At 37.4% G+C, this 16,320-nt stretch overlaps 1 protein-coding gene across 2 annotated transcripts in view; it reads left to right on the top strand.

The window, feature by feature from the left end:
- Positions 1 to 468: 468 nt before the first annotated feature.
- The window catches only part of LOC127427313 (kinesin-1 heavy chain), a 28,998-nt gene continuing 13,146 nt past the window's right edge, over positions 469 to 16,320 (top strand). For both annotated transcript variants that reach the window (XM_051674844.1, XM_051674843.1), the window contains exons 1-12: positions 469 to 636; positions 13,039 to 13,126; positions 13,473 to 13,546; positions 13,848 to 13,952; positions 14,034 to 14,082; positions 14,215 to 14,270; positions 14,368 to 14,455; positions 14,676 to 14,800; positions 14,997 to 15,101; positions 15,194 to 15,339; positions 15,811 to 15,959; positions 16,049 to 16,239. In XM_051674844.1, coding sequence (XP_051530804.1) covers positions 511 to 636; positions 13,039 to 13,126; positions 13,473 to 13,546; positions 13,848 to 13,952; positions 14,034 to 14,082; positions 14,215 to 14,270; positions 14,368 to 14,455; positions 14,676 to 14,800; positions 14,997 to 15,101; positions 15,194 to 15,339; positions 15,811 to 15,959; positions 16,049 to 16,239 — 1,302 coding nt within the window. In that variant the 5' untranslated portion in view covers positions 469 to 510. The remainder of the gene's footprint in view (positions 637 to 13,038; positions 13,127 to 13,472; positions 13,547 to 13,847; positions 13,953 to 14,033; positions 14,083 to 14,214; positions 14,271 to 14,367; positions 14,456 to 14,675; positions 14,801 to 14,996; positions 15,102 to 15,193; positions 15,340 to 15,810; positions 15,960 to 16,048; positions 16,240 to 16,320) is intronic.

Here is a 16,320-nt window from a genome sequence, read left to right as displayed (position 1 = left end):
TGAAATCAAGCGACAGAGGAGATTGTGCTCTGTGAAGAATGAATGGGGAGCTCAGGGCAAAAAATAAATAAATAAATAAATAAATAAATAAATAAAAACATAAAATGCAACCGAAAATGACAAAGTACCCCCAAAATTCTAAATGTAATCCTTACAATTATATTATAGGCCTTGTTATGTTTTATCCAATTAAATGTGAATCGATATTAAATTATATTATTTATTTTTTTTATAGCCGAATTAAAATCAAGAATTTATTGTAATGAATTAAATGTAATTATTTGACACAACATTATGTGCCCTCATAAAGTTATAAATTGCCCTGAAATGTCAACTCCATGGGGCAAATATTGCCTTGACACAAGTGTGTGTGCATGCGTTATTCTCTCCACCTTCATCCTAAATCCATTCTGTCAAACCCCAGTTCCATCCAAACGCAAACACATCCACATCATACACACAGAGCGGGCGGTCGGTGTGGAGATCTCATCCTCCTCATCACAGCTGAAGATGGCGGACCCGGCCGAGTGCACCATCAAAGTTATGTGCCGTTTTCGGCCTTTAAACAGCTCGGAGGTGATGAGAGGGGATAAATATATTCCCAAATTTCAAGGAGATGATAATGTGGTCATCGGGGTGAGTTAATCAGATAATTTCATCATCGTGAAACCCGCCGTCATCTGCTTTTAGCATCTGCTAACCATCTGTAGACAAGTTCCTGACAGAAAATGTTTTTATAAATTCTCATTTATGGGGAAACATAACCCTAATCCGTGTTTTATGATAATTTTATGTATTAAATGGTATATTCGAGAACTTAAATCGGAAATATTATTGAAAGGTGAAGAGTTTTTGTCATCGTTAGCCCTGTGGCTAACAGTCTTCAGACGTAATGCGGCAAATTTGAGGATTTTAGACAACAAAGTGTTTGCAAATTATTTTCTAATAAGGTAAATGTTTGTGTTTTGGTCATCATTTTGGTTTGTGGAGAGGTTTGAAATTATTTCTGATGATAAAAAAGTGCTAAGAGCTAGCTAGTGTGCTAATGTTAATCTGGTTTGTTGTCATTTATAACTAAATGAATGCATCAATATATCATGTTTCATAATAATAGTAGTATTAATCTGATTTAACCCTTGTGCGACAATTTAAAAAAGTTACTCAGAGGTCCTTAGAGGACAAAAATGTCCGCGTCAAAAAACTGCCATAATAATATTATATATTAATATTATTTTCCACTTTCAATGACTTTGGTTTTTTAACCAACATCAGTCTTGATCATAACTTCCAAATATTCGTTCATTTTCAGGATTTTAACCCTTTAAATGCCAGTTTTATTTATATAATGCGACTGTTGTTTTTTATATTAAAAAATAATACTAATAAAAAACCCACAAAAAAATTTGTTATTTTCCATATACAAAATGCTAAGGGGAATTTTTGGGGGGGATTATCACAGTCTGGGATAAGTCAGTGATAAGCAACAACATTGATTTTGATGCATCATTATTTTTTGTGCAGTGTCAGATTAAAAAATAAATAAAAAAACTCATACTCATTACCTTAGAGGACAAATATGTCTGCGTCAAATGGTCATAAAAATATTAAATATTAATATTATTTTCCACTTTCACTGACTTAGATTTTTTGAACCAGCATCAGTCTTGATCATAACTACCAAATACTCATTTATTTTCAGGATTTTAACCCTTTAAATGCCAGTTTGTTTATATAATGCCACTGTTGTTTTTTTACAGACACACACACACTTCTCAATACACACTTACAAAACATACTCTGACATCCATCCCAACACACCCACACAATTTTAGCTGCATCATTTATTCAACTGGTCTGCAGTGCTCTATAATACAGCAAACAGAAAATAGGAAAAAAGCACGTATTTGCTCCATAGGCTAAACATGAGAAAAATGGCGCCATCTGGTGGAAAATATAAACAATTACAATTTTGAAGCCAGGGCTCCGGAATGAAAGCATAATATCATAGAATTCACGATTTTATGCTTTAATGGCACTGGGATCAAATATTGCATTTTTAATGGGTTTAAATGGGGACATTTTTGTCCTGAAGGTCCTGGGTGTAACTGTTTTGTGTACACAGTGTATTATAGATGTATTATAAGAACTGAGGTTGAAATATCAAAATTCCCCAAAATACACACACACAAAATTTATGCCGTTGGCATTAACACAGCCAAAATGATCGAATAAACAAAAATGTCCCGAAGGTCGCACAAGGGTTAAAATCTGATTTTATTCCATCATTTGTGATTACAACAGTCACTGATGTCAGTCTGTTATGATTCGGCAGATTTAATAATAAATGGCCAAATAAACATAGACAGTTTCAAATCAATTATGAGGCTATGTATTTTGTATTTCTTTATTTTGTCTGCTTCTATTAGGAACATATGGATAAATATGCTGTATTTAGACACAATAATGATTGCCACCCACTTTATTTACTTATTTGTGTGTTTGTTTGGACCTGTATGTATAGGTATATTATAATCTAAATGTTTCAAATGTTCTGCTTTACTTTCTTAAAGGTTTTAAAATGAGATTTTATCTAAATGAAACTGAAACATTGAAATGTGATTGAAATGAAAAAATGTTTTTTTTCCCCATTTTCATTTTTAAATCATTACTAATGTGTTTGTCATCTGAAAATGTCTTTTTGTGCTGAAATAGTGTAGTTTTTCTGTAATTGACTGACAAAAATATAATTATATTCAGCCCATATCTTATGTGACAGCTTTGTACGTAGATTTAAGGTGCTTGAATTGCTGGGTATGTTTGGTGGGGCAGTTTCAGGATTATTTGAGGATTTTCAGTTCTATAGAGTCAGATTGTAATATACTTTTCTGTTGATTTGATACTTTCAACTGTGTGCATTTCAATCATTCTTGGCCTCCATTTCTGCTGTGACACCATACTGACTGACCAACACTCGCCCTTTTGTTTGCCAGTGGACTGACGTGAGGGTGTGTTTGTTTGAGAGACCACCGGTTGTCGGCCAAATGAGTTTTGTCCTCCAGCTGTTTTGAGCTGTCAGCATTGAACACCAGTGCAACTATCACGGTCCACTCCACCAGTTGGGTGTAATGGACCATGTGTGTCGGTGTAATGGCTTTTATCATGTAGATATGGTCATAAACTGGGCAATAAATCTTGCAGTAATGAAGGAACCCAGACCTGTCTGTTCAGCAGCTGTAGAAACACACATGCACAAGGAGCAGAACACCTTTAGCTTAGTGACTAAATTGGCACAGTTTATCTCTTATTATGTATTTTTGGATAATGTCCTTTTATGCTCCTTCTGTCTTATGTTAATATCTCTGTCTTATTTCGCCATTAAGTATTAAAGGGTTATTTCACCCAAAAATGAAAATTCTGTCATCATTTACTCACCCTTGTTTTGTTTGAAACCTTAATGACTTTCTTTCTTCACAGGAACACAGGAGATGATGTTAGGCAGAATGATAACCTCAGTCAACTTTCACTTTCACTGAAGGCCTAACATCTCTTTTTGTGTTCCAAGGAAGAAAGTCATAGGGATTTGGAACAACATGACTGTGAGTAAATGATGGCCTAATTGTCATTTTTTATGTGAACTATCCCTTCAAGGAAACATGCTGTAATTAGAACAGCACATGCTTATTCATCTTTTGCCTGTTTATTTCTTATTTAAATCTCCTTGTCTGTGCACAAACACAGTGCACTCTCATGCATAGTTTGAAACTAACATGTGATGTACGTTCCCATCTCTATAACCATTGGGAGCGCATTTATAATCGCTCATTGGGGAAACCGAGAGCAGTAAACAGTGCTGTTCCATTTCTGGCAGCAGAGGCGACCTCGGGACAGGCAGGCACACAAAAAACACTCTTCACGCGGTCTTGTGGTTGTCTAAATTTCAGAGCTGTGATGCTGTAAAATCTGTGTATTTGAAATGCTCTTCGCATACTTGGTAAGGGTTGCTAAATGTCAGAATTAATAATAGACTGATATATTGTTAGATATTTGGCCATTTTAAGATTATTGTGTGAGGGCATGCAAAGACAAATTAGACTGTATTGAAACATGCCTGTCAGCACATAGGCCTTAATCACGTCTCCAACTTCATATATTCTGAATAATATTATACAGTTGTGCTCAAAAGTTTGCAAACCCTGGCAGAAATTGTGAAATTTTGGCATTGATTTTGAAAATATGACTGATCATGCAAAAAATTGTCTTTTATTTAAGGATAGTGACCATATGAAGCCATTTATTATCACATAGTTGTTTGGCTCCTTTTTAAATCATAATGGTAACAGAAATCACCCAAATGGCCCTGATCAAAAGTTTACATACCCTTGAATGTTTGGCCTTGTTACAGACACACAAGGTGACACACACAGGTTTAAATGGCAATTAAAGGTTAATTTCTCACACCTGTGGCTTTTTAAATTGCAATTAGTGTCTGTGTATAAATAGTCAATGAGTTTGTTAGCCCTCACGTGGATTCACTGAACAGGCTAGATACTGAGCCATGGGGAACAGAAAAGAAATGTCAAAAGACCTGCGTAACAAGATAATGGAACTTTATAAAGATGGAAAAGAATATAAAAATATATCCAAAGCCTTGAAAATGCCAGTCAGTACTGTTCAATCACTTATTAAGAAGTGGAAAATTCTTGAAAACTCTTGATACCAAGCCAAGGTCAGGTAGACCAAGAAAGATTTCAGCCACAACTGCCAGAAGAATTGTTCGGGATACAAAGAAAAACCCACAGGTAACCTCAGGAGAAATACAGGCTGCTCTGGAAAAAGATGGTGTGGTTGTTTCAAGGAGCACAATACGACGATACTTGAACAAAAATGAGCTGCATGGTCGAGTTGCCAGAAAGAAGCCTTTACTGCACCAATGCCACAAAAAAGCTCGGTTACAATATGCCCGACAACACCTTGACACGCCTCAAAGCTTCTGGCACACTGTAATTTGGAGTGACGAGACCAAAATAGAGCTTTACGGTCACAACCATAAGCGCTATGTTTGGAGAGGGGTCAACAAGGCCTATAGTGAAGAAAAGAATACCATCCCCACTGTGAAGCATGGTAGTGGCTCACTGATGTTTTGGGGGTGTGTGAGCTCTAAAGGCTCGGGGAATCTTGTGAAAATTGATGGCAAGATGAATGCAGCATGTTATCAGAAAATACTGCCAGACAATTTGCATTCTTCTGCATGAAAGCTGCGCTTGGGACGCTCTTGGACTTTCCAGCAGGACAATGACTCTAAGCACAAGGCCAAGTTGACCCTCCAGTGGTTACAGCAGAAAAAGGTGAAGATTCTGGAGTGGCCATCACAGTCTCCTGACCTTAATATCATCGATCCGCTCTGGGGAGATCTCAAACGTGCGGTTCATGCAAGACGACCAAAGACTTTGCATGACCTGGAGGCATTTTGCCAAGACAAGTGGGCAGCTATACCACCGGCAAGAATTTGGGGCCTCATAGACAACTATTACAAAAGACTGCACGCTGTCATTGATGCTAAAGGGGGCAATACACAGTACTAAGAACTAAGGGTATGCAGACCTTTTGAACAGGGGTCATTTCATTTTTGTCTTTGTTGCCATGTTTTATGATTGTGCCATTCTGTTATAATCTACAGTTGAATATGAATCCCATAAGAAATAAAAGAAATGTGTTTTGCCTGCTCGCTCATGTTTTCTTTAAAAATGGTACATATATTACCAATTCTCCAAGGGTATGCAAACTTTTGAGCACAACTGTATAAATTATATATATATATATATATAGGATCAGTTCACTGATTATGGACTCACGCACAATCATTAATACAAGATGTTTTTAAAAAAGCCACACATGAAGCATATACATTATAGTTCATGTTGATTAGTCTGACAATTATGACCTACTATTAATGAATGAATACAGTTCACTGCTCGTAGAATATTTATTAGCATATGGCAATGTTTACTTTGTGGTGTTTGTATTGTAGCCAAATACATTTATGAGTGTATGAGAGTGCATGTTTTGTTTCCCTTATGTGTTTGTCTAAGCTGGGAGAGCAGACATTTCAAAATAAAGAGTCCCTGGTGTATTGCGAGTTTGTTCAAAGTAGGGCTGTCACAATTATGAGATTTGGCAGATGATTAATTGTCACAAATAATTGTGATTATGATGATTAATTGTCTGTTTTAGGGCTATGACTATTAATTGTCTCTTAGGGTGTGTTAACACTTGGCAAGTTTGGTTCGATTAAAACAAACTCAGTTGCAATTGCTCTATTAGTGCGGTTCATTTGAACAAGTGTGAATGCTGCCATCCGAACCTTTGTGCGCACCAAACAAGCGGAGCATCCGCTTCCAAAAGGACTGGTGCGGTTCGACTGATATATGAAGCATGGACCAAAGATGTCTAAACGGACCAATAACAGGATGTGATGTCACAAGATGCGACCCTAAAAATCACGTGATTTGATAACATAGAGCGGTAAGAGCAGTGTACACAAAACAAAATGTGCAGAGGGCAAACATGGAGCAATGAGGAGGTAAAGTTCCTTATTAACATTTGGTCCAACGAGCATATTTCCAGTATACGGGAAAAAATGCACAAAAATGCTCAAGTGTTCAAAATGTTCAGTGATAGGTTAAGGGAAAGTGGGTCCAACGAGCACATTTAGCCCAGCATCCAGAATTGTTTTGGATGTTCGGCAAGTTCCATTGCAAAATATACGTCATAAAAGCTGTCCAATTAGGTTGTGACCTTATCCTGATGCCTTTTGTTTTGTATCTTTAGAGTCGGTGTTAAAAATGCCAGTGTGAACGCTAAGCGAACCAGGACTAAATGTATCATTTTCTTTTTTGGTCCGAACCAAGAGAACCGAGCTACAAGTGTGAACACACCCTTAGAGCTTTCACGATTAAAATGTACTGTAAATTGTAATATTTCTGAAGGTGCATGCGTGCTTCATACACCTTAAGTCATTTAAAAAAATATGTATATATATATTATTTTTTCCCAATTTGGAATGCCCAATTTCCAATGTGCTCTAAGTCATTGTGGTGGCGTAGTGACTCGCCTCAATCCGGTTGGCGGAGGACGAATCTCAGTTGCCTCCACGTCTGAGACCGTCAATCCGCACATTTCATCACGTGGCTTGTTGAGCGCGTTACCACGGAGACATTCGTGTGGAGGCTTCACTCTATTCTCCGCGGCATCCATGCACAACTCGCCACGCGCCCCACCGAGAGCGAGAACCACACATTGTAGTGACCACGAGGAGGTTACCCCATGTGACTCTACCCTCCCTATTAACTGGGTCAATTTGGTTGCTTAGGAGACCTGGCTGGAGTCACTCAGCACGCCCTGGATTCAAACTCGTGACTCCAGGTAGATAGTCAGCGGCTTTACTCGCTGAGCTACCCAGGCCCCCCCATTTTTTACATATTTAACTTCAAATATATAAATCAAATAATAAAATAGGAATATATGATTTTGTTTTAAGGCTTTAAAAACTTATGACATGAAAAATAATGTTTTTAATATTAAAACATTTCTAAATACTTGAAATATGTCTCTTTTTGGTCCACCTTAGTTTTGGTCAATTTTACATTTACACTTGTTTTTGGAACTAATTTTATATATATATATATTTATATATATATATATATATATATATATATATATATATATATATATATATATAAAAAAAAAAAGGAAAATTAAAATTTTTGTTATATATTTTTATTAAATTTATTTAATATTATATTATGCAGTAGTACAATATTTCTGTCCTTATTTCTTTACTTTCACACGTTATTTTAATGCTCTTTGATTAAACCCACGAGCCCTTATCTCTGATGAAGAAACACCTTTGAGATTTCGTTTTTATCATTTTATCACTCCACAGAAATAAAGCATGCGTCTGCTCCTCTGTGTCACTGCGTGCCATTAACACTGCGTTTTTAAAACCGCTATGACCAGAAACATTTGCCATTACACAATCATGTAAAGTGAAGCCGCAGCGCTTTGCATTCACTGTCAAAGTTTATATTTGTTCGTTTATATTTTCATGGGAGTTTGGCGCAAGCCTCTGCTGACAGCGCATCAGTGCGCTTGAGAAGCACTTCACGCGCTCTTCCGGACAGGAGCTGCTCTGGTTGACATCCGCGGTGCGTCTCAGTGAAGCTCTGTGTTCAACTGAATGACACACAAACATGTTGTGGTTGTTGATGATGTGGAACATTGATGGTATTTATCTATTCGCTTAAAAGTCCCTTATTTGGGCATTACAATGTGATTGAAATTTGAAATGCGCAATATTCATCGATTAGATTATTCAATAATTATCGCGTCAGGCCTAGTTCAAAGTTAAATATTTTGTGTTATGCACCAAATTTTGGTTTCGCAATAAACTGCATTTGGGATTTTATTAATTTTAGACTGTGTTTTGTAGCCTCTATGTCTGTGCCCATCACAGTAAGGAAAAACAAAGTGTTTTAGAATTCAGTAAATCGATAAAAAAAATATATTGGTGGAATAACCTGTTATCAGCCTTTTCCAACACCTTAGTTATTGTATTGGTAAAGATATCCATATTAGCCATTGAGAAACCCATACTGGTCGACCACCAATTAACTTTTACATTTTTTGGGAGTGTATCGTTGTGTTAGGGGTTGGTCGAACTAATCTGCTTAGCTGTGTTAAATGCACTGCTATTTCCTCGTCTGTTTCATCTCCTCCTTTGTTGTAGTGGCATGGTGAGGACATTCAATATTTGCATCTGCGATAAGAGCAAAATTCAAGTGTGCCAGCCAATGGAAATGACCAGATTAGTCATGCAAAACTCTTTCTGGGGGTTGCATGGATAGTGTTAGGCCTAATTATTTGGCAGTGTCTGATGTCTTTCTCAGGGCAGGAAAAGTCTTTGTGGTCATTAAAAATGATGCATCGTTTATTATGGACTGATGCATATGTTTAGATAATGATGATGTACGGAACAAATGTGACTGGTAAAAGTATACTGTAGATGTTTGACAGACCTGGGGTGTTGTTTTTAAGTGTGCTCGATGTCCTCCAATTTGTTTGAAAATAAATGTATCAGTCAGGCTAAATGGAGTCATGTTCTGTTTCGTTCTCCTTGAAGTCTCCCAAAGCTTTGTGAAAGTTTCCACTTTGAAGCTTATTATGGCCAAGAACCACCCACAAACAATAGGAAGAGACCATCTGACTGACATGTAAAATGACCAATCACAGTTTTTTTAAGAGCCTATTCATTTTAAATTGATAATTCCACAATAATAAATAATATACTAATTCATAATAATATAATACAGTTATAAAACTGCTGTTGAAAAACTGAGTTTAACTCATTTCAAATAATGTCACAGCAGTTTCCGCAAACTGTTTTACTGAAAACATTTAAAAAATGTCTGTATATTGCTAATTTCTTATTTTTATTAAGCGCTTGGGTATCAAAACTCCCTTTGTTCATTCTCAACAAGATCTATATCTTTAAAGGAGATGCTGTGTCTAGAGGTTGACCGACATTGCTGATAACTAAGCTTGTGGAGAAGGCCGATGACAGATGAATTGGCCAATTGTTTTAAAATCGATTTATTGAATGTTAAAAAAAATCTTTTCTTACTGTGACAGTCACAGACAGAGATGCTACATGAGTACAAAATGAATGAAATCCCAGATGCAGTTAAAATCCCAATAATAACCATGTAACCAAAAATAAGATTTGGTCCATAATGTCAGACTTTTAACTGTAAACAAGTCTGAAATACACCAGGCACTCTTATTTTGAAATGTCTGTGTTACCAATCTCACACAAACGCATCAAGGTGACGAAACATGCATGTTTACTATCGTCTACAATATATTACAATATAAACACTATCAAGTAAACATTTTAATTTATGTTAAGTAGATTATCATTCATCAATAGTAGATAATCAGTGACCTGGTAGTAAAACAGACCTTTTCCGTTTTCTTTAGGGACTTTCAAAGTCAACATGAACATTATATGAACATGAACTTATGATTAACGTTTAACTACTTAACAACCTCTTTGGAGCGCTGATTTTATAACCTCATATAAAGGAATAATAATTTAAATAACTATCGGTAACTATCGGTGCCGATATATGAGTAAAACCGATATATCAGTCCACTTCTATGTAAAGGGGGGGTCTCAGTTGTAGATTTGACAGGATTTTGATGCTGAATTGTCTTGTGATTGGTCTCAAACAGCTCTAAGCTCGTTAGCAATCGTCTTGTGTGAGTGAATGGGAGTTTACCTGAATGTAGAGGGATTACATCACTGCCTTTGCTCCTATGACAGGCTTTCTTCTCTAATCTCTTCCAGTGCTGACACGTCATTCTTACAATCTCTCACACACAAGCTTATCCCACTTATGTGCTGTAATTGTATAAATATAATGCTATCAAGACAAAAACAGGTGCCTTACACACACGTATAGCAGATTAGACCTTTTCATTGTCAAATTGCAATGAAATTTATGCCAGTTATTGTGTGAATTACTTATGATCCCCCTCCCCCCTAATTTTAGAGATGGACAGCTGAAGGATGTGGCCATATGTAAAGGATAAAAAGCCCACCTGTGGTTATACAGGGATCTGGAAGTAAAAATGTAACACTCCATACCTTTCCAGTCACATATTAAGCCGATGCCACACTAGCATACTCCAAACTAGGGATGCACCGATACCACTTTTCCGATAAGATTCTGATATCGGAAATCTCAGTATCGGCCGATACCGATACCAGTGTTGTTTTTTTGCATAATCAGTTTAGAATATCTTTACATTATTGTGTGGAACTATTTGGGAGTACTCTTTAATATGTAAAAAACACAAACCTCTAACTACACATTATTTCAATATAAATGTATAGCTTATTAAGAAACACTTTATTAACTAGTATACTGGATAATGTAGCAGCAAAATTAACAGTAATTCCAGTCTTCAAGTCTTCGGTAAAAAAGAAACCAGTTTTTTTTATTTTTTTATTTTTTTATGTTTCAACTTGCATCTGAACTTTAAATGATTCAGATCTCTTTTTTGTTCAATTTAGTTGTAAGACATCAGTCCACTTTTCATTCACACAGTTATTTTTTGGAACCCATTCAACTTAAATATTTTTATAAATTGTAAACAAATACTTATGATGACAACAATACTAATAATAATGAATTGTTATTAATATTATTATTATCGACTTTTAATTTACATTTTAAATACAACAGTAATATATTTAAACCGTGCACTTTTTAAACCCTCACGCTTTTATTTTGACATTTTAAACTCTCCAGGAAGTCCTGTATGTGTCTATTTGTAGGCAAGTTCACAGTAGTTTAATTCTCTTCTTATTCAAATTCTGGTAAAATGCACCTCCGGTGCCGTTCTAAATGCATATTATAAGTGAACCGAACTATTGAGCATCTACATCCGAGATACTGTTCTTGAGTAGCGCTCAAATATTGAAGGCTAAAAATAGCCGCAAGTGCATCACCAGCCTGTGCGTGAGTTTGTGTAAACAGAGCAGCACCATTCACTAACGCGCTGGCGCTGCGCATACTATATATTTACTTATTAAACACAGCCTTTTGTGATTCACAGAGCTATCGCACGTCTTCAAGTCATATGAACTGCTTTAATGGTGTTTTAATGGTTCTTTTATGTCATTTTTGGAGCTTGACAGTAACGAACATGACTAACACACAGTATCAGATTTGGATCGGGCTCGTCGGACCGATACCCGATCCGTCTAAAAGCTTCAGTATCGGATCGGTGCATCCCTATTCCAAACAACTCGATTTTACTGTTTTGTTTTGATCTCGCTCTCTTCAGTCAGAGGTACGACACATTGCTGATAGGGGGTGGCAAACATACAGACTTACCGCAACTCTCTCTCTCTCTGATTCCCTGTCATGTGGAGCTCACCGAAATAACAACAAGAATGCCTCGTGAGCATAAACAATTGCAAGAGTGAGTTTGGACGTTTTCAGACCTGTAGCTTGCTTGATTTGTTCCGAAACGGCGTACTACATGTGTGTGTGTCTCTGTTCTGCCGCTATCCAAAAGAGGGACGCGATCGTGAAGATCGACCTAATATAGCCACCAAAAGGCTATGTCTGCATTTTGATGATGAATTACAGTGACAAGCTGACCCACGGATTTCTTCTTTGTCCAGGTAGTCTCAGACCGATTGTTTTGGTGCGGATCCCAGAGCAACATTAACTCAGCAGGGAGTCCCGGCGATCAAGTGATTAACGCAAAAACTTTGAAAGACTTGTTTTGTAAGATGTGCCCTGAAAAACTTTTAGAATTTGTATCACAAGTAGAGTTAAAGAATCTTTTATAGAACTGACATATTTTATAGGATTGATTAACCTTTCCTTTTTTGTGTGTATTATCTTTTACAAAAATGTGTTGCATTTATCAGTTGTTTGATTACTTCCTGTATTTGCCATGAAATAGCCTTTGAAGCTGATATGGCAATAAAATCCAATACAAAATTGTATTAACGACATCCCGCTGACAGATGCTAATGCGCGCTTCGTCTCCCTCCGCCTGGCCGGCGATTATGTTAATGAAGCTCACACCTGAAAATGATTGAACAAATCGGCTAGTGTGGCACCGGCTTTACATTACCCACAATCCTGAAACAATATCCACCAATAAGAGAAGTTTCTGATACCATGAAAACTGAAAAAGTGGAGACTAGCTAAGTAATGTTAGCCGGAGCAAAGGATGTTTTGTACTTTAGCCTCTAGTAATGATGTCATGCTAAGTCTGTATTTATTCATTTAGGGCTTAAATGTTTCTCCACTGAACGAGCATCTTTTGAGTCCTGTGACTGTGGTCTTCTAATTCAGTTACATGGCTTTGCTGCTTCATGCTGTCAAAGTTATAGGCTACCACAGAATGTGCATAACGATAACCTATAATTCTTTTTTTCTGTCTTTCTCTCTCTAGGGAAAGCCGTATGCGTTTGACCGCGTGTTTCAGTCTAACACTACTCAGGAGCAGGTTTACAACGCTTGTGCTCAGAAGATTGTTAAAGGTGAGGAGTGTGTCCTCAGCAGTCATCACACAACCAGAGGACGCATTTGAAGAAGTAGATTATAAGAATAGACTGTAATAAACATTACCGACATTACAAATGTATATTTAACATGTAAACTGTATATATTTAATACACTATTGATTTGATGCTCTGCCACTACCAGCAGTCTGCCCCTCATCACTATACAAAAAATAAAACACTTATTATTTGAATCCTTTATTTTGGTCAGTTATATTATTTTGGTTACTTCTGTATAAGCATCACTAAACCACTATTAGCGTATTTTAGTGTATTCCTTTAGGACTGCATTCAGATGGTTTGTTTTGGTGTCTTTGCCCTGCAGATGTGCTTGAGGGTTATAACGGTACAATATTTGCTTACGGACAAACCTCTTCTGGAAAAACACACACTATGGAGGTGAGAGTTCACCTGAGAAACATAAACTAAGCCGTAAAGAATAATTTACTGCAACAGGCATGTTCTAGACGTACTATAAATCAAATCTCTTGTGATATTCAGTACCTTGAACTGTGGAATTAATTTGATCTTGGCAAATGATTTGCTTAGTCTTGCTTTGATTTCACTTGTTTCATAAGATATAACGTTCTGCTTATGATATATGCCTTATTTAATAACCACCCACCATGGATTCAGTGGTGAACCATGTGATCGCTGATAATGATTAGCTGTCTTTCTGTGTGAATGTATGATTGTCTAGGGCAACTTGCATGATACGGACGGCATGGGCATCATTCCACGTATCGTCCAGGATATCTTCAACTACATTTACTCCATGGACGAAAACCTGGAATTTCATATCAAGGTATGAATTGTCCTTAATTGAATTTAGAGTCTGCAGAGAAGCTGTCAAGTGTGTTTATGCTCCATTCTTCTGCATTGGCAGGTCTCCTATTTTGAGATTTACTTGGACAAAATCAGGGACCTGCTGGATGGTACGTATGACTTGAGCTGAATGTGAAACAAAGTTTTTGGAGTGTCGTTTGAGTGTTCCGTCTTACTAGCTACAGTATTTTGTTATTTATTGAGGTAGGATCATGAATACAATCTCTTTGGCTTCCTTTCAGTATCTAAGACCAATCTGTCTGTACATGAAGACAAGAATAGAGTTCCCTATGTGAAGGTAAGATGTTATTTTGGGCATCAGCAGCATTTGTATTAGTGAAAGTATGGTTTGCAATGTGTTACCGCTTTCCTTATCTATCTCTCTGTGTCTGCAGGGTTGTACAGAACGGTTTGTGTGTAGCCCTGAGGAAGTCATGGACACTATAGATGAAGGCAAATCCAACAGACATGTGGCCGTCACAAGTAAGCTCATGCAAATCAGTGCATACAGACACAACACTGTCTGTTCTAGAAACCTAAACTTTCTTCCACCAGTTCAATTCTCTGTTTAGTTTAATGCTTTTAAATTTGCCTGCTTGTGGGATGTTTGTACAATCAGAAATGTCTTCTGTTGTGTGCATGTAGTCAAAATTGAGTTGAAATGGTTACTTCATTCAGTGTGTTTTTTTTGTGTGTGTATCAGATATGAACGAGCACAGCTCCAGGAGTCACAGCATCTTCCTGATAAACGTCAAGCAAGAGAACACACAGACTGAGCAGAAACTGAGCGGGAAACTCTACCTGGTGGATTTAGCAGGAAGTGAGAAGGTAATCTCTCTTCCTCTCTCGTTTCCTCTTCACTTGCTCTCTCGGTCTCTTTTTAAACCATTACATACAGTATGTTTTTTTTTTTTTAAACCCATAATAGGAATAGCAGGTGTGAGTTAAGTAGTTCCCTGTTTTTTTCATGTGTGACAGCACTGATCTGTCTCTGAACTGAATTGTGATTTGTGTGTGAACGCAGGTCAGTAAAACTGGAGCAGAGGGCGCAGTGTTGGATGAAGCCAAAAACATTAATAAATCTCTGTCCGCTCTGGGCAACGTCATCTCTGGCCTGGCTGAAGGATCGGTAGGTTTACTGCACCTACTTAGTCCATATGCAGTGATGTACCGATTATATACGATGAACTGCGTCATTAAATCTGTCTTTCTCTCTCTTAGACGTATGTTCCATACAGAGACAGTAAGATGACAAGGATCTTGCAGGATTCTTTGGGTGGAAACTGCAGAACCACTATAGTGATCTGCTGCTCTCCCTCCTCGTATAACGAGGCCGAGACCAAATCCACACTCATGTTTGGACAGAGGTGAGGAGATACATGTGCGCACACACAGATGTCCATCTCCCTTAATGAGAGTGAAATGCTTATACACATACAGAAGAGAGAAAACACACTTTAATACCTCATCCTAACTAGGTGCAATGTGTCATGTTTTGAGCTTAAAATAACTGTCACAAGTTCTGTCCTCACTGAAGTGATATGCTGCATGAAGTGACAAAACCATAGCCAGCATGATGTGGGGTGGGAGTTTGGACCAGTGAGACTTGATGAAAGTCAAAAATTACAAAAAATCGCTAGACTCTTTCTCATTGTTAGGACATTAATTTACATATAAGTTCTTACTCTAACCACTCTCAAGAGTCCATGTTTGAAAGTATGCACATTTAGGATGAATGAACTCATTTTAATGTTCTTCATGTAAGGCCTAACAATGCCTCCACTTCTGTACTATGATAAGGTGACTAACTGTGAGTGTTTATGTATCGATGTCCTCAGAGCGAAGACCATTAAGAACACAGTGTGTGTGAATGTGGAGCTGACAGCAGAGCAGTGGAAGAAGAAATATGAGAAGGAGAAAGAGAAGAACAAGACTCTGAGGAACACCATCACCTGGCTGGAGAATGAACTCAACCGCTGGAGGAATGGTAAATGCATACATGGACTCACCCTTGCACAAACCACGTGCACCTACACACTACTACATCGCAGCTTGTGTGTCTGTGTGTGTTTTCAGGTGAGAGTGTACCCATTGAGGAGCAGTATGATAAAGAGAAGGCGAATGCAGATGTTCTGGCTCTAGATAATGTGGTGAATAATGATAAATTCACCTCATCTCCCAGCATGCCCAGCCTTAAACTCACTGACGCTGAGCGTGAGAAATGTGAGGCTGAACTGGCAAAACTCTACAAACAGCTGGATGACAAGGTGAGAGAAGCCATTGAAATACTGACCATATACAACCAAATTATTTGGGCTATTCACCTCAGTTGTTCTCAGTGTTCTCAA

Source organism: Myxocyprinus asiaticus, chromosome 36 (assembly GCF_019703515.2).
Source record: "Myxocyprinus asiaticus isolate MX2 ecotype Aquarium Trade chromosome 36, UBuf_Myxa_2, whole genome shotgun sequence".
Taxonomy (NCBI): Eukaryota; Metazoa; Chordata; class Actinopteri; order Cypriniformes; family Catostomidae; genus Myxocyprinus; species Myxocyprinus asiaticus.
This window is presented reverse-complemented; position numbering and strand designations above follow the sequence as displayed.